A 24,407-nucleotide genomic window follows, 5' to 3' on the forward strand; every position below is an offset into this window, starting at 1 on the left:
AAAGCGGGGGGGGAGAAGTAATGAGGTTAGGGGGTGACACAGGCGTTGTCTCAAAAAATCGGACAGGGCCGTGGAATCCGGGAACAAACGAAGAAGCGTAAAGGATATTAAATAGTAGGTAGGACGGACACTTGAAGATGGTTCAAGTAGACCGATGTCTTCGAATTGATACCTCGAGACATGAAATAAGGATGAAGAAGGGATTTGTTAATCAAGAAAAGAAAAAGAGAGTTTTGAAATGGGAGGGGAAAAGGGTAAGTGAAAAAAAAAAATGAAGAAACAGGCCCCAAGCACGAACGGATAATGATAAAGTTAGATAATAAAGACTCAAGTGGTATACATACTCGCACGCTTTCTCTTCCCTGCTGCCTGAATATCTTGTGACATGATGTCGGGGTTGAATGGTCGGATTTCGTGGGGATTGAAGGGGAACCAAAAGAGCTTTTGCTTTGTTTCTTTTCTTTCCTTCGAGGTGAGAATTGAAACGAGAAAAGAGGAAAGATGGAGGAAATATGGCCCGAACAAGAAGAATGAACCGAGGACTGGAAATAGAACCTTTTTGGAGGCACTGAGAGTGTAATTAGAAAATACAATGTTTTTTTCTTTATTCCAACCTGCTCGGTGGCTTTCGACAGTTCTCTCCAGGTCACAGAATATTGGGGATTGAAGAGGTGATAAGATTGAAGGATGTGACTGTTGAGACTGGCGGGTTGATTCGCAGACAGCGGAAGAAAAAAAATTAGAGCAAACCAAAACCAAACCCGCACGCCAGACTTACTTCGGGTCCGCCTCAGGAATCAAACACTCATTCGGGACAGCTTGACTTAAGGGGAATAGTCAACCTACTCAGACTAAATCCCACCCATCCAGTCTTCTCACACTGCCCCACTCTTCTCAAACTTCCCGTATGGTTAATCTATCTAGGCTCTGAAGGACTTAATGTCTCGACTCCCCAGTTCTCTCTCACCACCCACTGGTTGTCTGACAGCGCCATTGTTGGCCGAGTTTGTTCCTTAATTTATCTAAACATTCTATCACATAAGCTTATTATGTGATGATTTGAAGCCATACTCATTTCCGATCAGCGCTAATCAGTTGTCGACAATACATGAGAGGCTGTCATTGGCGCGTCTAGCTACTAGGCGCCCATTTTCAATGTCATCTCGTCTTCGAGGCTACAGTGAGAAAAAAGCCTAAGGATTGGTAACCGGTACGACTTATCCCCTTGGCCGGCCGTGCGCACCTATTTATACTTGGATTCCCAAGGGCTTACTTGACACAAGGGTCCTAGAGCTCAAGTGGGAAGGAAACACTGCCAAGTCTTGGGATCGACCCGGTGTCTTTCAGATGACTCGATGTGCAACCTCGTACATACATGAAGGCAGCGGTTTATCCATTGAATGGTGCAGGCAGCCACCACTTCCACGTCAGGGTTACACCTGTGATGTTTGAGCTTGTTTTCTACCCCCTAGAATCAAGTACAGCCTGCAGAGTTTGCCATGGACACATCTGTTCAGCTGTTAGAGCCATGGAGGTGCTCCATGACATGTATGCACTTTACTTCACCGAAGTACACGGGTTATAGAGGAACCATTGTACGACAGTGGCCATAGCACCAAGTGCAGTTATGCGCTGCGGGAGAATATGAAGTGGAACAACAGTCTGACTAAACCAGGGGCAGTAAAGGGTGCCTTAGATATAAGGTACAGTATCTCTGTACGCGGTATCTGCTCACAACCTGGAGTCTTTACTGATGATGTTCTTCATCTGAACCCTGCTGCAGCACCTTGCGGGACTAGTAATAAAAAGAGGGTAAACTAACTTGCTGTTCTACTATATATGACAACTAAATAGGATGCCCTTCTGCCGATCCTCTCTAGCCCTCCTTTAACGTGTAATGGACTTGGCGGGGTAATGATCAGACGCCTCACAAGTCGCCACCATGGGATCCTACCTACGTTTATCACTTACCACTTGGTCCAAAGGATGGCTCCAGGGAAGAAGTAAAACCCTGTTCCAACTTGCAATAATAAGCAACACAGATTCTTATATTAATATGCGGCCAGAGGTACATGTGCAAGCCATCTGCTCGATGTTGGTAATAAAACCAAGCTTAACATGGCAGTTACTTTTTTTCAGGGCAGTTCTATCCAACAGTGATAATAACGGTAGGAAGGTGAAAGAAAGAGGATCCCAGAAAAAGGGCGTGTGTGAGCAGTCAATTCCGAAAGATATTTATTGCTGATTTTTTTTTTGTTAAACCTTTTACGTGGTACACCTGGAGAATAGACAGAGTACGGGGTAGATGAATGTATACTTACCACTCCTTTGCGGATCACAAACATGCCATTTGCAGGGGGAGGGAACCAGAGTATGTCTATTCAGTGCCCCCTGTCTTGGAATTCGGCCAACTAATAAATGAAAAAAATAAAAATAAAAATGGAAAAATGAAAACAAAAAATTAATTATGATTATAATTATAATTACCTGTTAGGCGCAAACACCGTCACAGCTTTTCTATCCAGTAAGGTCGCCAGCTCCACCAGCAAGGGCATGGACGAGGCGGGTTTGATCCCTCCAGTAGATCTGTGAATATCCACTCATTGAACGGTATGTACGGAGTATGTATGTAGTATGCACCGGGGGATTCATTTATTCCACTTGGAATTCCAGTCAACCAACGGCGATTAACCTAAAATAATACAGAGGGAGAATCTATTCATCATTAGGTGCTCTTCGATTTACTTCCATGTCCTTCAATCAAAAAAAAATACGACAAAAAGAACAAGCTTGCCACCTTGTCGCAAAAGCTGACTGGCCCATCACAGTACCTAAGTTATGTTTACTACTTACCTAACATACAGCAACGCATGTATGATTGATGTGGTTGGTGGCCGTATTGTCGTTCATTATTTAAGGAGGCGAAGTCAGGTATAAGTTTGGGAAACATAACACGACAGCGAAGAGAGACAGGAGAGCTGATGCCGTGTCGAGAGTTCCACAATCTCCAAGCATTAGTGGATTCCTTTGATATGTATATATACACACACACACATATATATATATTAGATGATGGATTCTTAGCATTCTCCTGGAAACCGAGTTCTCTTTCCAACAACCGGCAGAATCCAGCGAAACCCATCTAGGTAACAGTTACTCTTGTCGGGTTATAAGCTGGAGCGAGAGTATCCTCCTCCCCTACTTCTTGCGGATCTTCTTACGTCCACCTCATCCCTTGATAATCCGTCACGCTTCTTTCGCCTTCCTCGAGAATTCACTGAAACACATATATCACTGTGATCCCATAACCAGACTGACTACTTGGTCACCGTCTTTTTTTTTTTTTTTTTTTTTTTTTGAGATTCCCCGGTACGAAGTACTATGTAAGTTGTGAAGGAAACCCTCCCTCCCTTTGTCAATCAGGAGAGAGAGAGAGCGGCGTGTTAGGCCCTCACTTATGGATTTCTTGCGCCCGGCGAGCAATATGACTAAATGGGGACTAGTTCCTGGGCACGCGTTTCCGTCACCCGTCGATCAGTTGGCCGCCGAAGCCTTCCGCCAATTTGGAAAATAAATCATCATCAGTGAAATCATAATAAACACCTCCCAGTGTCTTCTACGTCTTGTATTTCCGTCATCTTTGATCTTACAACCTCCATCCTACCCTCTATCGCATAAAACCAAAAGGCCATAGATGCTTGGCTCGCTTGAATATATGTTTTGAAACAGGGAGATGCCGTGGACTGTAACAAATTCATTCAAGCGGTACGTGATTCGTTGTCTGATTTCTCCGACCCTTGGATTCCGCCACTTGAGCTAAACAGTGAACATCTAGAGGCCTTATGATGAAAACGTACGGTAGACCCGTATGGCGCGTCTATGATGACGACCAGAGTCCAGCGGCTAAGAAAAGACGCGTTCAATCGGGGAATGAATCGGACGAGGCAGAGAACAGCATCCAATACGCCATTCGCGAGTCGTCCGCCGCTGTCCTATCCAGTCCGTCGCGTCGCAATTCCATCCTTCTCTCTGAAGGAACGCAGGATGATGACCTGTCTACACCTCCGTCCTCACCGCCGCCTCGGCTGAGTTCACCTCCTGCCAACACGCGAAAACCCACTTTCGCGTTTCTCAAACGCAAACAATCGGCGAACAAGGAAGCTGGCAATAGCTCCCCGCTCACTGAGGTCAACTCTAATAGTGTACGCGCATCGGTAGACCCTCCCAAGAAGGCAGTGTCGCAGCAACCCGCCTTAAAACAGATGCAACTTGACCTAGGACACGAAGTGAGAAGAACCTGCGCGACCTGTGGAATGGAGTATGTGCCGTCGAACTCGGAGGATGCAGCTCTACATAAGAAGTTTCATGACATGAATTCAACAGGAGTGGATCTGGGTAAAGCATTCATGAGGGCAAATGCCTCGCGCTGGGTTTATGAGGCTACTCGCTTCGATGAGGGGTATGTGGTCATTGTCGATCGAAAAGCGTCTCCGACCGCGAAAAATCAGGCCAAGAAAGTTCTGGAGGTTATTAATAAGGAGTTGTCTTCCCCCGAGATTCAAGATGATGTCCTATGGAGCCAGACCGAACCCCCGACACACTTGCGCAAAAACGGTGTGCCAGAGAAAGTGGACCGTTACAAAGTTTTCCTGCATATGAAGGATAGTCGATGCGTCGGTGCCTGTTTAACGGAGCGAATTTGGGAATCACGACCGGTTGAGAAACGTTCTAGCCAGACCAATCGCACTGATTCTGCAGTCACGGTTCGCAACGAAACTCATCCGGCAATCGTGGGGATTTCACGCATATGGACATCTGGGTCATCGCGACGGAAAGGGATCGCGATGGATCTTTTGGACTGCGTGGTCAGCAATTTTATATACGGCATGGAAATTCCAAAGGAGCAGATGGCATTCAGCCAGCCTACCGAAAGTGGTAGAGCCTTGGCGCAGTCATTCTTTGGGGATGATGAGTGGCATGTATACGAGGAAAGCTGAACGAAGTTTGCATATCAGTAACATCTGCCCAGCGGAGGGACGATACATTACCATTTTTTTTGTGTCTTTGTTTTTTTTTCTTTTTTTTTCAATAAACGGGCGAGCTGATACCCTCCTTTCTCGGACAATGGAACTCGAGGGAGGAATACTGTGACGACCATTTATCATTTCGTATTGTATAACCCTGGTGTTTGGGAAGGGTAGTCTGCTTTTCATACCGATCTTTTTTTTTCCCTTCCAATTTTGGGTTAATTCTTTTCCCTGTAACATATACCTATTCATTATCATTTCTCTCTCTCTCTCTCTCTCCCTTTTTTTTTTTTTTTTTTTTTCCCTACTTTACTACTCGTCTTGTTTTATTTTCCCCCTGTGGGGATGTAAGACAGAGAACGCACACGCCGCAGAAGTCATTGATGCTTTCACTTTTGAGCCTCTACTCAAGGCTAGTACTACCTCAAAATATGCCCGGGTTACAGATCAGCCCTTCCTAAGGTACTAAGTATCAAAGGTACCTTGATTAGGCAGTAGTGTAGGTACCTAATCGACCGCAGAGCCGGGGCGACGCTTCGTGGCGCGAACCATCGGCCGTTTAGTTGCGCTTTCCGGAAGCCGCGCGAGTGGTCAGTGGTCGACGACTTTCTTTGCCGACTGATGATGTTTGTTATTCTCTTCTTTCTGAACTTCCTCTTCCAGTTTATTTTCCATCGCTCTCATGATTGGTACCTCCCACTTTCTCTGCGATGTCTGGTTTAAATCCATTCCGCCTTAGAAAGTCAGAGAGTGAGTTCGACCCGCCGCTTCCGGCATCTTGGGATATTCAACGCTCAATGCTGACCGTTGTAGACCCCTCTATTCATCATTCTTCACCCGCCATTTCGACCTCCGCAAAACCTGCTTTTCCTACACCGTCATCTACTACGACCTCTCAGAATGCCCTCTTTCAGCCGAATGGCCTTGCCGACACCCCGCCCACGTCCCACGTCCCGGACCTCGATGATACGATGTCCTCCGATGATCAATCCGCTTCAGATCCATTTCATCAGGACATACACATGAGTGAAGATGACATGGAGGATCGAGACGAAACTTTATCATCTGCAACATGGAATGCCTCCAAGTCTCGCGGCGGTGATTGCCCCCAAGAATCCCTCCACACCACTGGTCCACACACAGCTCCATACCTTAGTCAACCAGCTCCGGCGGTCCCGACAACGCAATCTATAAAACAGACTCGGAGGGCAAGCAACGAGGAATGTCTCAGGGAGAGTGAAAACTATAAAGTCTCCCACAGTACAACGTCTAGAAGCTCTTTCCAAGGTACTCGTGCCGCAAACAATTGCGCCACGGCTGTTCCTCAAAGTACTTCACGGATAGAGGCATCAAAGCGAGCTGTGGCGGGAGACTATATGCTGACAATTGATGCAGAGGCAAGAGCTCTGGTCAGTCGTTCAGGTAATAGGGAGAAGATACCACCACCTCCACCCAGGAGCCACCATGGGAAGTTAATCAACCCTACTCCTGGCTCAACTCCCTCTTCCTCTCAGCCCGCACCTTTCAAATCTGCAAACCGCTTTTCATTTCATAGTTCCCCCCCGGAATCGTCATCGTCCCCCAAGCCATCACAGTCAGGAGTGGATTATTTCACCGGAACGACTAATAGCGATACCGAAAAGTCGAGTGAGCCTTTAAGGCGCAGCCAATCTCAGTACAAGCGACCACCGACACCGCCACTGAGTAGGCGACACAGTCAGATGAGAAGATCCAAGACGACCGCGTCCAAGCCAAACCCAAGCAGGCTTTCTATGCCAGCCGTTAAGATGGAAGGCGCTGAGTCCCCTCCACCTAGTCCAAGCTCCTGGAGTTTGAACCCATCGCGAACCCGGGATACCAGACCAGGCCCTTCATCTGAGGAAAATCCCCGGAGGCCTTCCTTACAGCACCAGAGCGTTGGTGCGGTGACATCCACGCCGGGCACGGATGCCTCGACTCCATCATCTCAGTCCAACTCCCAGACTCCTTCCATGAAACGAGCGTCGATAGGCAACCCTCTGCCACCACCCCCGCCTCCACGGCGCACGCGGGGGTCCAGCAGTCAGAGTAACGATAGCACCCGACCGACAAGTCTTCGTTCAGAGAAGCGGCCGGACATGCACGAAGAATACATTCCTCACCCATCCAATGCCAATGACATCTTGGCTGATTTATCGCGTCTACAGAAAGAGGTGGATGACCTACGAGTTCACTACGAAACTCGTAAGACCAGTCATTGATAGATTTCTGGGCCGGGAAGAAGTTGGATTCTGATATGCGATGGATCCATTGGGCATGGGAGTTTATGTGTGTACAGCCTACTGCTGATGTTATTACTTATACTTCTATATCCTCTTCTTCCGCTACTACTGCATATAACTCGTTCCATTCCACGAATCGACTGATGAATGAATTACAATGCCCAGGTGCTGCCGACTATTCTAAGGGTTCATATGCCAGACAACTGCATTGGAATCCTGCACTCATGATCGGGGAAACAAATTGACGGTAATGGTAGGTAGTCCCAAAGTAGAAGGCCTCTTTTCTAAGTTGACACGGAGCATCCAACTGATATTTAGTTAACTGCCAAATCAGTAGTAGCTGGAGAGGATCCTCAATCAGCTACTAGTAGTAGTACTAAGTAGTACCTAAGGTATCCTCAGGCCCACACTACCCCACTATGATCCATGATTGGTCGACCCAGGGAACTTCAGGACAATGACATCATCCAATTCCGAAAGAGGATTCCCAAAGTAATAGGTCCATGATGAGTTGAGCGTTTCCAATGACCCTGTGGTTCTGGGTTGTCTTCAAGTTGTACTATGGAAATGTCTGTTATATTACGATGGAAGTTGATTTGATTATGAGGGGCAGATGGCTTGGGAACTAAACTATATAATACATGTAAACATATGCGTATAAGCAAAATTAATGTCTATAAAAAATAAAGATACTAAATTGATAAAAACGAAAAAATATAAAAATGAAATCGAGAGAGAAATGAGAGTTAAGTCCATGACTAGTGACGCAGCCCATCTACCTAGTAGCCTCACTTTCTTTTCATACATAAGTGACCTTGTAAGAAGTAGTTTAAGAGTAAACTAACCCACTCATTGTTCTTTCCTCACAACTTCCCGTCTGCATGACGATTCACTCCTATTGGAACCCAAATTGCCTCCCACACTTTCAAGTTCTCCAGTGCTCTTCCCCCCCATTCATCCGTCATTCCACCGCTTGACGTCCGATCCTATAACACCCCCAAGTCTCCCCCAAACTTTGTATCTTAAGCCGCAGTGGAGTCTGATTGCCTTGCGGAACTCCTGCGCGATCGTTTCATATTCACCTTATTTAATTTCATCTCCAGCCATTTCTGCCATAAGACTCGTTCTTTTATCGGGCCGATTGCGCTCGCAACTTGTCGCGCTTCCAGTTGTTTGTCTAGAGATATCTTCCAACAATATTATCCCTCTTACTATTGAACCAGCGAGCATCTTTGGGTAGTTTCCCCTCTATCTTTTTGTTCTTTCTTATCTCCTTTCCAAACAAAAGAAAATGACGACGCCGACTTTGATCAACCTCCCTCCCCCTCCCTCTGATCCAGTGACTCCATCAGATATGGGACCGTAAGCCCTCCCCTCTCTTCCCATCGGATTGCCCAGTCTACAGGATATCCTGAGCGCGATCTAACATCTACTTCAGTGGAACCCCAAATTCTGGCACAACATCGCTATCAGCGTTGTCAACCACCGCCATCAAAGACGGTCATACAGGCCATCCACTACCACATGGTCGCCATGCACACCACTCGTCTTCTGCGTCAATGACTTCCACCACAACTCTGGAGGCAGAACGAGCCGACCGCATTTCGCGTCTGGCGGGCCTGGAACGGGTAGTAGCCGCTCGGACTGGTGGAGGGCCGCAACCGAACACTACAGTTCCGATGTCTCATGCCCCGGGCTATTTTGATACTAGCTCCACATTGAAGGAGAGAAGCACCGTAGGTAGCGCCAGCGCTACGGGCAGCGTGGGCGCTCGTACAACGTGGGCGAGCGGCAGTGATGCGTACGACGCCGACAAGATGAGCGAGGAGCCGGACGATGGAACTTCCAGCGTTGGTAATCTCAGCGATGAAGGCGATGCCAGCCTCGTCGGGTTTGGAGAAGGGGCTAGCACCATCAGCGGACCGATCTCACATCCAAGTCTGAACCGAACATCATCGGTAGGTCGGCCAAGTTCGTTTGGTAATCCTAACACTACCCGAGTCAATCCAGTGCCTTCATCATCTCAATATTTCGGGGATGGCGGAATGATACCAGTGGCATTGTCGCCAACTGGATCAACCACACCCGAACCAGTGCAGGACGCTCGAATGGTCGATGGGATGACTTATGACCCGGATGTGGTTGATACCACCGTGAGAACCCCTCGGCTTGCCACACCCCTAGGTCGAGATGATCCTAGTAACATGTAGGGCGATAGGGGTTGGGACTTGCTGTAGAGGAAATCAATGAGACAGTAAATGGGCGTTTCTCAGCAGCATTAGGTTTTTTCGCCCTTTTTTTTTATTATTTATGTTTTGCCTTTGCCTTGTCTTTTATTTGCTTTTATCCTTCTTTGACAATGTATGAGTATCAAAATGAAACATTTCGCCTGCTTATTCCTATTTCCCCTCCGCTTTCTCCAGTCATGTTCAAAAGTTCGAAGAGAAGCTGCAAGTTGGTTATTGAATGAACTTTTAATTGAGATTGGTCGCCACATTAGAGTAGTGAAGTCAAGCATGCATGAAGTAGTAGTATGCACGACCGACTGAAGTTGTCTATTGAATATAAACAGTACTCCGTAAAAACGGTCAATTGCATTGATCTTGGCTAAATAATACTAGGTAAAAGAGATGGAATCTAAATCGTAATTTAGCTCGTTGTTAGTGGGTTTCAATTGGCGCCTTGAGCTTCCAGGTTCTCTGCAGAATTGCCGCCGCTGGCTTTTTTTTTTTTTTTTTTCTGCCCCGAACAAATTTCCCTCGCTTTCTCTTCCTTCCACCGCTTCCTTCGCCCCAATCTACCCTTCACTGTTCCTCCTCGTCCTCATCCTCCACCACCACCTCCCACTCACGCTCCCCCTACAGTGTTCCTGTCCTATTCGTTGCTGGCATTGACTTGTCAAGCACCGAGGAATTCTTAGCTTGGAGACCCGACCACTATTCTGACCGGCCAACTTATTCACTTTCGGATACTTTGTGTGTGGGCGGCTGTGTGTCTCGCTGCGTCAGACAAACAACATCTCGCCACGCATAGTTGCAGCACCTAAACCATCAACGCTCGTCTCTTCGCTTTTTCCCCCTTCCAACCGAACGACGGAGAACCACAGAAACTTGGGTTTCTCTGGTGTCACTACTTTATAGTTATCTGCCACAAAGCTATTAAACTTCTCCTTTAGCTTCTCTGAGAGAGTGTTTGTTGTTGGATTAATTACTGCGGCATTGCATCTGCACGCCCATTCCGCTGCAATTATAATTTCTTTCCCCTTTTTGCATAAAGAACAGAAGTTAGAAAGTCGTCATGGCAGCTCCCACGCAGATTGCTTGTGGGTCTTCCTTATCTGGGTTGCTTCTTGGTCTATTCAGTGTCATTGTGGATAGATACTTTGACGGTACAATGAACGACCATCTGCTAACTTCATGCAGTCAGGACAGTCAAAGGGATTGGCATATTGGATGCAGCCCCAGTCTATGAGCCATTGTCGGGGTTTGAGAGGTAGGTATTCGTCCTGCCCACATCTCTTGGTTCTCGTTGAAGTTTACTGATCTGATTCTTTATCCTACCCGCAGACCTGAGGGGAACCTTCGCTGTAGCGCTTATTCTCCCTGTGGCCGCTATTTTGCATGGGCATCTCCCGAGAAGTATGCCGTCTCTTATCTTTAGGAAAGTATTGTGTCTGTTAACTGGCTGTCAGGGTAACCATTATTGATCCTTCTGTCGGACATATTATCACGAATATCCCTGCCGATAACGTTTTTGAGCTGGGATTCTCACCTCTCGGGACCTACTTGATCACTTGGCAGCGCCCTGCGAAGGATGCGAATGGCGATGCAGTCAAGAACTTGAAGGTTTGGAAGATCGTGGAGACAACACCGGATAGCAACGGAGATGAACACACGATTGTGGGCAGTTACGTCCAAAAGTCGCAAACGGGCTGGAACCTTCAATATACGTCTGATGAGCGTTACTGTGCTCGGGTTGTCACCAACGAGGTTCAATTTTACCAGAGCGACAACCTGTTCAAGGTGTGGAATAAGCTGCGTGTGGAGGGGGTGATCGACTTCGCGGTCTCACCAGGAAAGAGTCAATCAGTTGCTGTTTTTGTGCCTGAACGCAAGGTTAGGAGACCTAATCTGTCGCTCGATTTACTGATTGGCTGACGGTGTTATCATAGGGTCAACCCGCTGCAGTCAAGGTGTTCATGGTGCCTCAGTTCGGAGCTCCCGTTTCGCAAAAGACCTTCTTCAAAGGTGACAAGGTTCAGTTGAAATGGAATGCCTCTGGAACCACTCTGCTTGTGCTTGCCCAGACCGACGTTGATCGCACAGGCAAGAGTTACTACGGAGAGACCACCCTATACCTGCTCGGTGCTACGGGTGGCTTTGATTCTCGTGTCGACTTGGGTATGTGCTTCTTATCGCCTGTCGGATTGCCAGAAAGCAGATGCTAACTTGATCATTCTGTAGACAAGGAAGGCCCGATTCACGATGTTACCTGGTCTCCCAATTCTAGAGAGTTTGGTGTTGTCTACGGCTATATGCCAGCCAAGACCACGATCTTCAACTTCCGTGGAGTGCCGCAGCACAGTTTCCCACTCGCCCCTCGGAACACCATCTCGTTCTCCCCCCACGGTCGCTTCGTCCTAGTCGCTGGCTTTGGTAACTTAGCTGGCCAGATGGACATCTATGATCTGGAAAAGAACTACTTCAAGATCGCTACCGTGGAAGCGTCGAATGCTAGTGTTTGCGAATGGTCTCCCGATGGAAAGTATATCCTGACGGCTACCACTAGTCCCCGTCTCAGAGTAGATAACGGTGTTCGTTTGTGGCATGTCAGCGGTGCGTTGGTGTACAACGAAGACATGAACGAGCTCTACGATGTGTTTTGGAGACCGCAGTCTACCACGCAGCACCCTCTTGGTGATCCGTTCCACCCGCTCCCGACACCCCACCCATCTGCTGTTGCGTATCTGAGCACGAGGAAGGCTCCTGTTAAACCTGCCGGTGCCTATCGCCCACCGGGTGCTCGTGGTCAGCTTACACCACTTGCATTCAAGCGGGAAGATCAGGGCGGTGCTACCTTTGTCCGGGACGGGGCAAACGGTGGAGCACTGAACGGCTTGGGCAAGCCACGGAGACGTGAAGTCCCCGGTGCTGATCCGGCCGAAGAATATCTTCCTCCGGGAGCCGCTCCTGGAGGAGGGGTTGCTCTGCCTCCAGGTGCGGATCAGCCAGAGAAGCTATCCAAGTCCGCCGCCAGGAACAAAAAGAAGCGTGAGGCGAAGAAGCTGAAGGATGGTGAAGATGGGCAGCCTGCCCGCGGTCCGGAATCCCATGCGGACAAGGGCCACCACGAACGTAGCCGCTCCAAGGCCAACAATTCTGAGCGCAAGAATGCGAACCAGGCCAATGGCGCATCGCCTGCTTCGACCAAGCCCAACAATAACACTGCAGCAGAAGCTGCAGGTGCACCCACCGCACAAGAGAAGAAGATCCGCGGGCTTCTGAAGAAGATTCGTGCGATCGACGAGCTGAAAATGCGCCTTGCGGGTGGAGAGAAGTTGGAGGATACGCAGCTAAAGAAGATTCAGACCGAGGAATCGGTGCGCAAGGAGCTGGAATCGCTGGGTTTCAATGGATAAAGGTGTGATGGAGCCCTAGATCAGTGAATCACACGAACATCTTGGATAAGATTCACACTGGTTGGCTTATTGGTTCTGAGTGTAAATGTAGTCTACGTGGCTGATCTTGCTTTGTTCCGATTCTTTCTATCATCTGATGTCTATCTAAGGCGTTCTATCCACCCTACGAGGGGAGCTAGGGTATTTGTACTGTATATACATTGGATAAGTGAAAAGACCCTGAATCATGGGCAGCCCAAAAATAAAACGAGAACATGTCCCGGCAGCCGTCTCAATGACCGTCCGTAATACCTTGTTTCACTTCCAACTGTTGCCTCTGCCTATTCATTTCCCACCACCAACGACTTGGTTCATCCATCCCATCATCGGGATCTTCATGCCAGGGCTTCTTAGCAAAGATGTAATGCACATTCTTCACCTCTTCATCTCTCCAGATGGCGTCGTGCACTCCAACCCACCGTAACGTTTTCAGCGCATTATACACATATGGCAATGCCACCCATCGATTCCGAAACACATCCGACAAGAGTTCCTGATCTGGAAAATCGTACTTATCTGTGCGATCGGACATGTGAAGTCCAGCCTGGATCTCCGCCCAGGCCGATGTGCTAGGACGTACGACTAAGAGGCCACTATTCAACATGGCAACACCGGCCGTGGCAGGAGTGCCGGATGTCTGCGCTTGGATGGGATCCGAATGCTGGCTTGTGTAGGCACAGTTCTTGGGTATCCTGTTATGCATACATCACATCGGTATCAACGTCAGAATTTGGGAACTTGAAAATGTAGGAGGGGGCGGGCAAGGATGCGCGCGCGCGAGAGGATGGATTGCACATACCACGTCTTGGGATAATGCGGCTTGTTTAGCGGATTACAAGCGCACGCATGACTCGCTGCGAATACTCTCTGCTGCTTGTTCCCCGCGCTGCTCAATTCTGAACCCGGCGCGTCCAGTGGCAGGTCCATCAGCTCATCCATGTTATTTCGCACCAGCATATCTCCGTCTAGTAGGATGATGCGGTCGTACTCCACCAGCGAGAATACAATCAATTTGTTCCATGTTTCGTTGAAGCGTGGATCCTGGAGGAAGACTCTGCTCTGGCCTGGTTGTACGCTGGGGACGGCTTGGGTGCGGATTCCGCGCGCTTGAAGCGCTACCAGGCCTTCGGCCGGGAATGTGGAGGTGTAGAATGCGATGAAGGGGTAGGCTGTTTCGGTGGATTGGAGGGAGTGTGCAAGGGTTAGGATGCCGGGGAGGTAGGAGAGGTTGGTTATTAGGGAGGCCCAGACTTTCTCTATTGTAATTGGGGAGTTAGTTTAGATGTAACATTTATCAGGGGAAATACTGCGTGTTGGTGAGGGGGTCCATTGAGGGCTTACTTACCACGGTTCGGTTGTTGTTGGGCCATGATGAAGGATTGGAAACGTTGATAGTGGGTTCAATTGTGGGGTATTTCTGTCTGGATAGAGTACATTTTAGTAAAGGTAAACTCTGGCTGGCAATGATGATCTTCGTGGGGTTCTTCAGTTATCGAGATTAATCTTATCAGTGACTCTGGTGGTTTGTCATCCGATCCGATCTTATCTCCGCCTTCACATATTTGTGTACATATATACATATGTACACCCACCCACAACAGTTGTTTATCTCAACTTTACAATCTACGCTTGTAAAAAAAATATATATATATATAATACAGAAAATGTGCCCATCTACTTCCCCGGTTTCTTTTCTTTTATCGCCCCCCATCAGTTGGTCTGGCTGTTGTCCGTCCCCATACCGAAACTGATGTGGAGCCGTCCAGAACAATGTCTGTATCAATCATCAGGCATTGGCCGTGCCAAAAGCAGGACAGATCAGTCTCTGAATAGGTCGACAAGAAGAAAACAGTCAACCCAGACCGTACTGGTGGGAGAGTGGTGACCGAAGAAATGCCACCGTTGGAAACCGAAGTCCAGCGTACTGGTTGGATGGGATTGGCCGAAGGCCTCTTGATATATCGCAGCTGATACAGAGCTTATCCTTTCTTTGAGGAAAGGATTTCAAGGCATGGTTCTCGCCTTGCGCTCCACCTTGCAGCGCGAACCCCCTTGATATGATATCAAAAACCTGGGGGAAAATAAGAAGGGTTGGGAGGGGGGGGGGGGGGGGAGAGAGAGAAAGAAAGAGAGTGGCAGATGAACCGTTGATATGTTCAATTGGGTATCGTTAATGTCCATGAGCAACCACATCTAATTTTGCAGCTTTTCATATAGCACAGTAGACGTGTATCCAGTCTTAGGTAAATGTCGTTAATCTGAAAATGTTGAACCTGCTTCCGCGTCACTATCTCTATCAGTCGATGTGTGAAAGCATGTGTCCAACAAGTTCCAGCTTAGTTGGCGCAGCGAATCAGCTCCGAACAAATTATTCAATGAATGACGTGATGCAGAACGAACTCATGGCCACCAACGACATATTTGCAGTTGTATAAGACATAGGTTCGTACTCTTTAAGAGCTAGGTTCCACCAGCGTGAAGCATTTCTTATTTAAGTGAAGATACGCGCCCGCTTAATAGGACTCCCCATTCGGAGGGATTGATTATTGCTGGCCATCCCACTCAGTAGTCGATCCATGCCTTCCACGTCAAGTTCACCGCGCCGAAGCATTAGCTGATCAGTTTCTGCGGTTGGTGTCTCGTCCATCGACCCTAGAAGCACAGGAGACTCATCCGGTTCATTAAGTCTCGGAGTGAGGATTATGATACGGTGTTCTGCAATGAGAAGAGTATCATGGTCTCCACCTTCAGCTTGGCGAGTCTGGCGAGAAGCGGCAGGAAGGTGACCAATGCCTTTTAGATGTTCCCCCATTAAAGTGATATCTTGGATGACGGAAACTCGGCAGCGGTTGGACGCATCAAAGGTTCCAGTTGCTTTTACAGCATTCCGCCACAAGGACAGCAGACTCGGGATGACAGCGCTCTGGTTGCCGTGTCGCAACAGAATCGACTCGTCAGGTAGGGTATCACGGTATGAATTGGTCTGATAGACGGAGATTTCTCCGCACAAAGATGGGGCAATTGCCCCAACCATGGCACCCTTCAGCAAAGTATCTTCACGCACACGCTTAGTATGTGGTGTCAGGGGGGCGAATTTAGGACGCTGTTCTGCGATAGGCCCGCTTGTTTCAGCTCGGGCTCCTGACAGCGGACCCAAAATCCGTCCACTGACAGAAAATGAAGTCAAGGATCCGCCAGTCACACCCTGTACACTGGATTGACGCTGGAGTGGGCCCTTCACGGTTCCTGGACCTGCCCCTTCGAGATCCCACACTCCCCATTCACCATCCGCCATGAGAACCATAATAGCTCGTCCACCAAGCACCCATTCTGCATTAACTATAGTTTTACGCCGGGGAAGCCCTGAGGGGGACTGCTCAAACCCGGGATAGAGACTGATCAGCCACTTTCCCTCCGTTTCCGACGTTTCGAAATCATTTTGAAGACTGGATGACCTGCGCGATGCTTTAGATGATTTTGTAGAGAAACACGAGTAGACTTTGACACATCCGCTATGAAAGGCGACGAGTAGTGTCGAGTGTCGTGGTGATGGAAATGGTGATGGGTTGAAGGCGATGTTTTGGGCTGGCGCCGGCAGATAACGGCGCTTTGACTCGATATCATCTTCAACTAAACGGTACAGCACTTCGTTGCGATCTGTCTCTTCCACAACCGGAATCCGATGTATTATAAGTAGGCCCGACGACTCCGCAGAATGAGTGGCGACAAGAAGGTCCCACCTCCCTGGCCCATTGCCATTAGGTCCACTTTGGCTTCGAGACATGTCCTCATCTCCCTGTTGCTCACTCGCTTGATATGTGAAAGCAATTCCCACCCCCCTTGGGATTTCTTGGTGTGATACTCCGCCGCTAATCGACAAGGCCTGCACCCACGAGGAGACCTCGAATTGAGCAGGGTGAGGAGGAGCCAAGGGAAATGTCAAAACTCGGGTGGAAAGATCAGCGCACACGGCCGAGATGACCATACGTTTCTTCAGAATGGGCGGGAAAGGATCGAGCGATGAACGCGCGGTCTCAGGGAGAACGCGAGGGACAGCCAATTCAACGACTCTGGTCCCAAGGGGTATATCGATCTGACGCAGCACGTTTTCGTACGGGAAGAGGGGGTCAATTTCCGGCTCATCTTCTTCAAACCCATAAGTTGGTTCTTCGTTTTTCTGGGGTTCGGCAGAGCTCTCATCATCAGAATCAACGATCATGATGGAGTCGTCGTTGCTCCGGTTGGTTTTCTCTTGCGGTTGGTCCTTAGGGGCTGACGGCTTCTTGTTTGTAAATGGTCTTCCACCTCTCCAAATTACCTTCAACCCATTTTCATAGCCATAGATTATAATTGATGAGCCATTAGGGGCGAGGACAGGGTAGCCCTTGGCGGTGTAGACGCGATGAGGAAGTTGGTAGCTACATGTAAAGAGTACTGTAAGTGTTGATTGTCTAGTTGAATCAAATGGAATCTTTTCACCTTAGTTGCAGGCCGTCATCTCTAGGCCGGGCCAAAGGCCTAGAGGGGAAGGATGGCATGGTGCTTTGATATGATATGCGATCGAGATCTTTGTTGGACTGTAGAGCTTCCAAGGGCGAGCTCGAACTCGTCCGCACGGCAATGTATGGAAAAAAGTCAACTCTAAAGTTGTATAAAGCAATCACGGGCAATAGATTACACTCAAGTATAGCCAAGCCAAAAGGATGACGGACTCAAGGTGGAGGAAATATGAAGTTGTTGTGGTGTGTTGCGGAGTGAAAAAAAGCAGCTGATTCAAGAAATGGTTCTGAAAGCTCCGCCGCGTCCAGCGCGTCACCCACCAGGCATTTTCCACGCTGCACGTTCAGTGTTGACACAGCGCCCGTTTTGACACCAGCCCACTCGTATTTGACAGTGCTGATGGGCAATGAACATGTACTCGCTCCTGGCTGTCGTTGCCAGTGATTCTACCCCGACATCTATTTATTCGCGCCGATAATGGCTACTGTCCGATCCCTTGGCCTCCACCAACCTTCGGCCATACCTTTTCTCGTTGCAGAGGGCTTACTACCCCCCGACCCGTCCAACGATCACTATGCGTGGGCATCTAGCGTCGATATAGGCCCAAATGGCCCGGTTGAGGATGAGATCGTCTGGACGAAAGGCTGTGTGGTCTGGTCTAGAGCTGGGGTTGTGCAGAGGGTGTACCGGCTGGATCTCGAAAAGGAGGACGTTAGGCATGCGCTTCTGACAAATTTCTCAGTCGGCCAGGTTAAAAGAACCAATAAAAATGCTTCGCAAGCGACTAAGGAAGGCCTTTCCCGAACGAGTAATGACCTTGGTCGGAGTCGTGGTTTACATGGCCAACAGAATGGAGAAGAATCGAGACTGGAAGCCTCCGGCGTGACCTTAAATATACGTGGTAGAGGTGTCCAAGGAGTTGATGACTCTGACTCGACCAGAGCGTTGGTTGTGGTCCTCAAGTCTCAAGCCCATATCTTCTTCCTAGCTGGAAACAGCCACGTCGTTCCGCTGCCCTTTGAGGTGGATTCAATATTCGCGACCCCGAAGGGTCTTTTATTTCAGAGAAAAATGTACGAGGAGGACAATAAGGACATGGGTCTCTGCCCAATGGCGCCTCCTAACTCATTTATGTCAACCTTGCCTACGACAATGGACTTCCGTGCATCACAGTCTCTAGAAGTCCCTTCCAGCAAGGGGAAAAGGCCGTCATTGACGGTATCTCCTGCTCCAGGTACTAGTTTGAGACCACCGCGTAAGCAGCCCGACTTACCTAGAGTGTTCTCCCTCATGGACCCGTATTCTGAGATGGGCCTTGTTGTGACGAACCAGACTTCTCGCTTTTTACAAAGTAGTGTTACCAGCAGACCTTCTGGGCTGGATGTTCTGGGTGCAGCGGATGAGATCATATATGTCTCCCCCAGGGATGAGCTCTTAGAGTCTAATAGGAATCTGATTAGCGGCCCTCTAATTTTCGTGGTGACTGTCAATGTTAATACTGGGCTGTACACTATCTGGACAGCACGTTATAGGGAAGATGAAGCCAACCCCTCGTCTAAAAGGAGAGGACGACGCGAGACAGGTGGTACCTGGTCAAAGCGACGTAGCTCACATTTTGGAATGGCAACAGGAACAACGACTCCTGGAGCTCGCCCATCCGCTGCTAGAGAGAGCTTTGGTCCTAGGGGCGATAACTGGAATACACCAGGCCTGTCTCTTTCCCAGTACTCTACTGATGGAAAGCCAGATGAAGACGATCTTGCTTCTAAGTTAGGCCAAGATTTTGGTGATATTGGAGTTCCCCTCAAGACTTCTCGACGGGTTAGCTCTCTACTTGCTCGAGCCGATCTTGCAACTGGCCAGGATAGGATTACCTTTTCAGACCTTGCTACAGGAAGTCAATCGAGTTCCATGCCGCATGGAAACCTCCGACAGTCAATAGGTGCTGCAAGCAGTCGCGGAAGCTTCGGCTTCAATCCTAGAGCTTCTCTACCGCCAGGAAATGGCTCGGTTCATAGTACTACTACCAGCTTCGCGGATGCTCCAGTTGACCGGCTTCTGGAGGAGCTTAACAGTGAAAGTTTATTTGAAGGGCTCGATAATATGGATCTTAAAGAATCAGCATCAGGCCTTCCGGAGGAAGTTCTGTTGTCAAAAGTTGAGAGCTTTTCCTCTAAGTTCTCAGAAAACTTCCAGGCCCCAGTCAAGTCAAAGTCATCCCGAAAGCCGAAAATTATTACAGTGTGCCCCTTAGAAGGTGCGAGCTCGCAGAACGGAAACTCGGCGGCTTTAGCTCTTTGTGTTGTTGAACAGGCCGCAAATTCCATGACTGTCGTAAATCTACGGGCGGACAGAGTCTCTATTCCGAAGAAAGATTCGGCATTTTCTAAGAGAGTGAAGAAAAGGAAAACCCCTGATGAGCGTTCGCTACTCGTCCAGGCGACTAGCGTACAGCACTTCTCGGGCATAAGTGATGCTTGTAAGATCACTGATGGAGAGATCTCACGGATCATGACCTTGAGCATGGCAGATGACGGACAGCATGAGCTGCTTTTACAAACTCCCTGGAGCAGACCAATTGCTGTTGATGTGCCGAAAAAACTTACGTTATATGAGCCGTACGGGATTTCTGCTACTACGTCTGTAAACCACCCAAGAGAGAGCGGTATGAATAGGCTTATGACTGATTCTTTCACAATCACCGGCCTAGATCACGCTACCATTCGAGGGAGAGTTGACCTGGTCGACTCTGAAAAGCGGAAGCATAGGCTACAAATCCAGATGGAGCCTAGCAATGAGCTTGTGAAGAATGTCTTCAGAATCTGTCGATTTGTTTTGCCGGACTCAGAGAAAGCCGGTGACGGAATATTAACGGCCTGGTGGGAAACAATGAAATGGCTTCGCGAAAGGGAAACCACCGAAAGCGACCTCGAGTGGACCGCGATGGTAGTGGTATTGTTCGCCATGGCAATTCCTTTCATCGACAGTGACCACTCACGGATGCCTGCACAGCGCACACGTAGAAAGAAAGCCCTGTTACGCTCAAGTAGCGGAAGCCACATAGACTTGGAGAGCTGGGAAACGATGTTAGACCAAGAGTCCGGATCCGCTGGCGTTGTGCCATCATGGAGAAATAACAGCGCTTGGGGGTGGATCGTCGATGAAGATGCTGAAGAAGAACGCAATGCTCCCTCCAGGAGGAAGTCTGTGAAGGTTGAGCAGACAGGTTCCAGCCGGTTAACGCACCACAAGAATTCCTACTTGCTACGATGTGCAGCTTTGACTCGCGAATTCTTGCAGATCCCCAGGGGTATTGCGGCTATAGGCTCAGATGGCCATCTTCCAACAGCGCTCTCTTATAGTCCAAGCCTACGACAGACCGCCCTGTGCACGATACTGGTCGGACTACATCTTCTTCGAGAAGAGCAAAAGTTGTCGATCTGCGAAAGTGAGGAGTCCCGCAAAACCTCGGGCCTCCTCGCTCCGGTCTTAGCCCAAATCGGAGGGTGGTTAGGATGGAAGTCCTGGACTTGGTCTGAACATGCCTATTATGGCTTGGAGATTGCCAGCATCAACCGCTGGCAGTTCGAAGATACGCGGATTTCAATGCTGGATGTACCCCAGGAGCAATTTACGCCCCCTTCAGTCTTCAGCTACCTGGAGACTGGATGGCGTCAGTCCTCTTCTCCCTTTTTCACTCTGCTAAATCTGGTAACGGGATCAGAGTACACTCCGAGGAAGGGGAGGATGTGGCAAGAATGCTTTATGCTCACGCCAAGGACATTGGCATTGGACGGTTTCCTCTCCGAAGTACACAACATCTCAACGCCCCTCGATCGGATAAAGCTTCTTCACCGCTGGGGGTTCACTAGAAGTATCATTGAGACATTTCCAGAGGGCGTCAGTACGCCTTTGTACGAAGTTATTATGCGATCTCAAATACATGCCTCAACGTCTTGGAGCTCGACGCTTCTAGAGTTGGTAGATCGCGAAGATCTCAGCATATCGATGCGTACTAATAACCCATGCACTCCAACTGCATGGCAGCCTGCCGTGTCACATGAAGCGATGCGCGACGTGCACCATATCGGTGTTTCCGCCTTGGACATCGACGCAATCAACTCTTTCGAAGCATCTGCCGAGGCGGATAGATTCTCTGTGACAAAACTGATCTTCCGCGAGGACAAACGGTTCATTGAAGCTGCTAGACTGCTGAATCAATCCAAAGCTCCTGTAGCAGAATGTGTCCCGGAGCCCGATTGGAACGATTCGGATTTACTGGAGGCACAGAAAGAAGTGGTTCAACTTGTTACGCTTCGAACGTTGTCCATCCCTACAGGGCGAGCTATGCTAGCATTCAGTGGGCGGCTGCCTTTGTTAACTGAGAAGCTCCCAATTCCTTCATTCTCGCTTCAGTGTGTCATGAAACCATCGAATGTAACGATAAGTGCGGATCGGACCTCTTTTAGTGAAGAGAAGGTTTGCTGGGCTTTCTTCCATAATGGTGTTTCTACGGGTCTCGCAATATCCAAGAATTCCAAGGGCATCGATACCTCGTGGATTCTTTACAACAAGCCGCAGGAACTTACAAATCGGCACGCTGGCTTCTTGTTGGCCCTGGGTCTCAATGGGCACCTAAAATCTTTAGCGAAGTGGGTAGCTTTTAAGTACTTGACACCCAAGCATACAATGACCTCTATAGGTCTATTACTGGGTCTATCAGCATCGTACCTGGGCACGATGGACACGTTAATCACCCGTCTCTTGTCTGTTCATGTGACGAGAATGCTTCCTCTTGGTGCCGCCGAGCTGAACCTATCGCCGCTAACCCAAACTGCGGGTCTCATGGGGATTGGCTTACTGTATTGTGGCTCCCAACACCGAAGAATGAGCGAAGTGATGTTATCCGAGATTGAGAACGTGGATCAGGAGGAAAGCTCCGCGGGGCGAGAGGATTTGCGTGACGAAGGGTACCGCTTAGCTGCCGGATTCGCGCTCGGGTTCATAAACCTAGCAAAGGGAAAAGATTTACGAGGAATGCGGGACATGCATATTGTAGAAAGGCTATTAGCTGTGGCGGTTGGGACGAAGAACGTTGACTTGGCGCATGTTCTTGACCGGGCCACTGCCGGTGCAACGATCGCCCTGGCGATTATATTCATGAAGACGAATGATGAAACTCTGGCCCAGAAGATCAATATCCCTGACACAACAGTACGCTACGACTATGTCCGACCAGATTTGTTCCTGCTCCGTACACTTGCCAGGCATGTCATTATGTGGGACAATATCCAGCCTAGTGACGAATGGTTTGTTCAAAGCCTTCCAGGGATCTACCGCCGCCGATATCGTCTGACGGGCGTTCGTCGACTGAAAAGCGAAGATATGCCTTTTTTCAACATCATTGCCGGTCTTTGCTTTACGCTTGGGCTCCGCTATGCTGGCTCTGCCCAGACGACGGTGCGTGATATTCTACTCTCATATCTTGACCAGTTTATCCGCATCTGCAGACTTCCCGCTGTTAACTACGACGGGAAACTTTCAAGGAATTCCGTCCGCCACTGCCAGGACGTTGTGGCCCTCTCGGCGGCAACGGTAATGGCAGGAACGGGGGACCTGACGTTGTTTCGGCGCTTACGCTCCCTGCATGGGCGTGTGGATACTGATACACCATATGGTAGTCATATGGCAGCACATATGGCGATCGGGTTGCTTTTCTTGGGAGGAGGCAGTTATACACTCGGCACATCAGACCTGGCCATAGCATCGCTCATCTGTTCTCTATACCCGGTCTTTCCGACGTCAGTACTTGACAACAAATGTCACTTGCAAGCATTTCGGCATTTATGGGTCCTCGCGGCCGAGCCGCGCTGCTTCGTGCCGCGTGACATAGATTCTGGCAAACCCATATCCATGCCGATTATAGTGACAAACATTGGCGGCAGTACCCGGAAGATTACCGCGCCATGTCTCCTCCCCGAACTGGGGTCTGTCGCTAAGGTGGAAGTACGCAGTACCGATTACTGGCCCCTGGTTCTAGACTTTACACTTAACTCTGCTCTCCGAGAGAAATTCCGACACGGTGACCAGTCAGTGTATCTACGACGTAAAGCGACGTATAACCCAACCGGCTCGTCTGCCTTTGTTTCGACATTATCAGGGCTCAGTGAGGCACAGGACTTCCTTCCCTCGTCTACATCCGCGTCAAACCATGGCAAGGGGCTACCGCCGGCGGCGTGGCCGAACATCGCTACACTTCTCTCCGGCACTACCCCTCCCACTCCTCCGTCGTCGCAGTCGCAGAGTATATGGGAATGGGTATTTAAGCTCAAGTCGCTGCATGGACTAGATGTACGAGAAAAGGCACTTGTCTTACCATCATCATTCCCAGCACACACACACACCCCAAGCACCAATGTCATTTCATATGCGCCATGGTTACGGCAGTCGGCGGTTGACAGCAAGCTTGTGGTTGAGAACATTGTGCATAGTCTTGCACAAATTCATCCTGACGAGATTCGCGACCGCTTATGGCAACTGCGGCTTCTGTTCAATTGGGTCGACTCTTGTTCCGACAAACGGGTGCAGGAAATCGAAGAAGAAGTTGAAACATCAGATGATGCAGCCCCAAGGATATCTGGCCAATCGCAGGGACTTTGGCTACGGCAGGATTTCGTGGAAGAGGCGCGCTGGAAGGTCTGGGGCGTTCAGACTGGTGATTATGCTTAATGTAGTATGCTCTGTAATGCTTGGTTATGTTGTTATGCATGATATGATTCGGGGCCTGAATAGTTGTAGGAGTCGTCTCTCTCCTTGTCCATTCTGTTTACCCCCATTTACGTTATTGCTTCTCGTCAGGGTCGATATTTCTTTATACCGTCTCGTCAGGGGTACTATAGATTACAATATCCGAAGCCATAAGACTACCGAGCGTCATGTCCG

At 49.1% G+C, this 24,407-nt stretch overlaps 7 protein-coding genes across 7 annotated transcripts; 5 read left to right on the top strand and 2 right to left on the bottom strand.

Annotated features, from left to right (window-relative positions):
* Positions 1-3,354: 3,354 nt before the first annotated feature.
* BDV38DRAFT_242164 (ESCO family N-acetyltransferase) lies at positions 3,355-5,304 on the top strand. Its single transcript, XM_032054077.1, has 2 exons — positions 3,355-3,765; positions 3,836-5,304. The coding sequence occupies exons 1-2, from the start codon at positions 3,734-3,736 to the stop codon at positions 4,995-4,997; spliced, it is 1,194 nt and encodes a 397-aa protein (XP_031915738.1). The 5' UTR covers positions 3,355-3,733; the 3' UTR covers positions 4,998-5,304.
* Positions 5,305-5,622: 318 nt separating this feature from the next.
* BDV38DRAFT_242166 (uncharacterized protein) lies at positions 5,623-7,991 on the top strand. Its single transcript, XM_032054078.1, has 2 exons — positions 5,623-5,777; positions 5,841-7,991. Exons 1-2 carry the CDS (start codon positions 5,738-5,740, stop codon positions 7,265-7,267), a joined length of 1,467 nt encoding a protein of 488 aa, XP_031915739.1. The 5' UTR covers positions 5,623-5,737; the 3' UTR covers positions 7,268-7,991.
* A 365-nt stretch (positions 7,992-8,356) lies between these two features.
* On the top strand, positions 8,357-9,547 carry BDV38DRAFT_47434 (uncharacterized protein). The gene is made up of 2 exons (XM_032063410.1): positions 8,357-8,650; positions 8,727-9,547. The coding sequence occupies exons 1-2, from the start codon at positions 8,580-8,582 to the stop codon at positions 9,496-9,498; spliced, it is 843 nt and encodes a 280-aa protein (XP_031915740.1). The 5' UTR covers positions 8,357-8,579; the 3' UTR covers positions 9,499-9,547.
* An 850-nt stretch (positions 9,548-10,397) lies between these two features.
* BDV38DRAFT_47445 (translation initiation factor 2A) lies at positions 10,398-13,062 on the top strand. The gene is made up of 6 exons (XM_032063411.1): positions 10,398-10,610; positions 10,711-10,780; positions 10,855-10,926; positions 10,980-11,403; positions 11,460-11,688; positions 11,752-13,062. Exons 1-6 carry the CDS (start codon positions 10,586-10,588, stop codon positions 12,924-12,926), a joined length of 1,995 nt encoding a protein of 664 aa, XP_031915741.1. The 5' UTR covers positions 10,398-10,585; the 3' UTR covers positions 12,927-13,062.
* On the bottom strand, positions 13,062-14,440 carry BDV38DRAFT_47513 (glycosyltransferase family 8 protein). Its single transcript, XM_032063412.1, has 3 exons — positions 14,311-14,440; positions 13,765-14,221; positions 13,062-13,657 (listed from the first exon to the last, which is right to left on the bottom strand). Exons 1-3 carry the CDS (start codon positions 14,333-14,335, stop codon positions 13,198-13,200), a joined length of 942 nt encoding a protein of 313 aa, XP_031915742.1. The 5' UTR covers positions 14,336-14,440; the 3' UTR covers positions 13,062-13,197.
* A 988-nt stretch (positions 14,441-15,428) lies between these two features.
* Positions 15,429-17,708, bottom strand: BDV38DRAFT_47535 (uncharacterized protein). The gene is made up of 2 exons (XM_032063414.1): positions 17,445-17,708; positions 15,429-17,383 (listed from the first exon to the last, which is right to left on the bottom strand). Exons 1-2 carry the CDS (start codon positions 17,501-17,503, stop codon positions 15,457-15,459), a joined length of 1,986 nt encoding a protein of 661 aa, XP_031915743.1. The 5' UTR covers positions 17,504-17,708; the 3' UTR covers positions 15,429-15,456.
* BDV38DRAFT_47530 (anaphase promoting complex subunit 1) lies at positions 17,537-24,388 on the top strand. Its single transcript, XM_032063413.1, has 2 exons — positions 17,537-17,589; positions 17,644-24,388. The coding sequence occupies exon 2, from the start codon at positions 17,943-17,945 to the stop codon at positions 24,192-24,194; it is 6,252 nt and encodes a 2,083-aa protein (XP_031915744.1). The 5' UTR covers positions 17,537-17,589; positions 17,644-17,942; the 3' UTR covers positions 24,195-24,388.
* The last annotated feature ends 19 nt before the right edge of the window (positions 24,389-24,407 follow it).

This window comes from Aspergillus pseudotamarii (assembly GCF_009193445.1).
Source record: "Aspergillus pseudotamarii strain CBS 117625 unplaced genomic scaffold BDV38scaffold_15, whole genome shotgun sequence".
In the NCBI taxonomy this organism is placed as follows: Eukaryota; Fungi; Ascomycota; class Eurotiomycetes; order Eurotiales; family Aspergillaceae; genus Aspergillus; species Aspergillus pseudotamarii.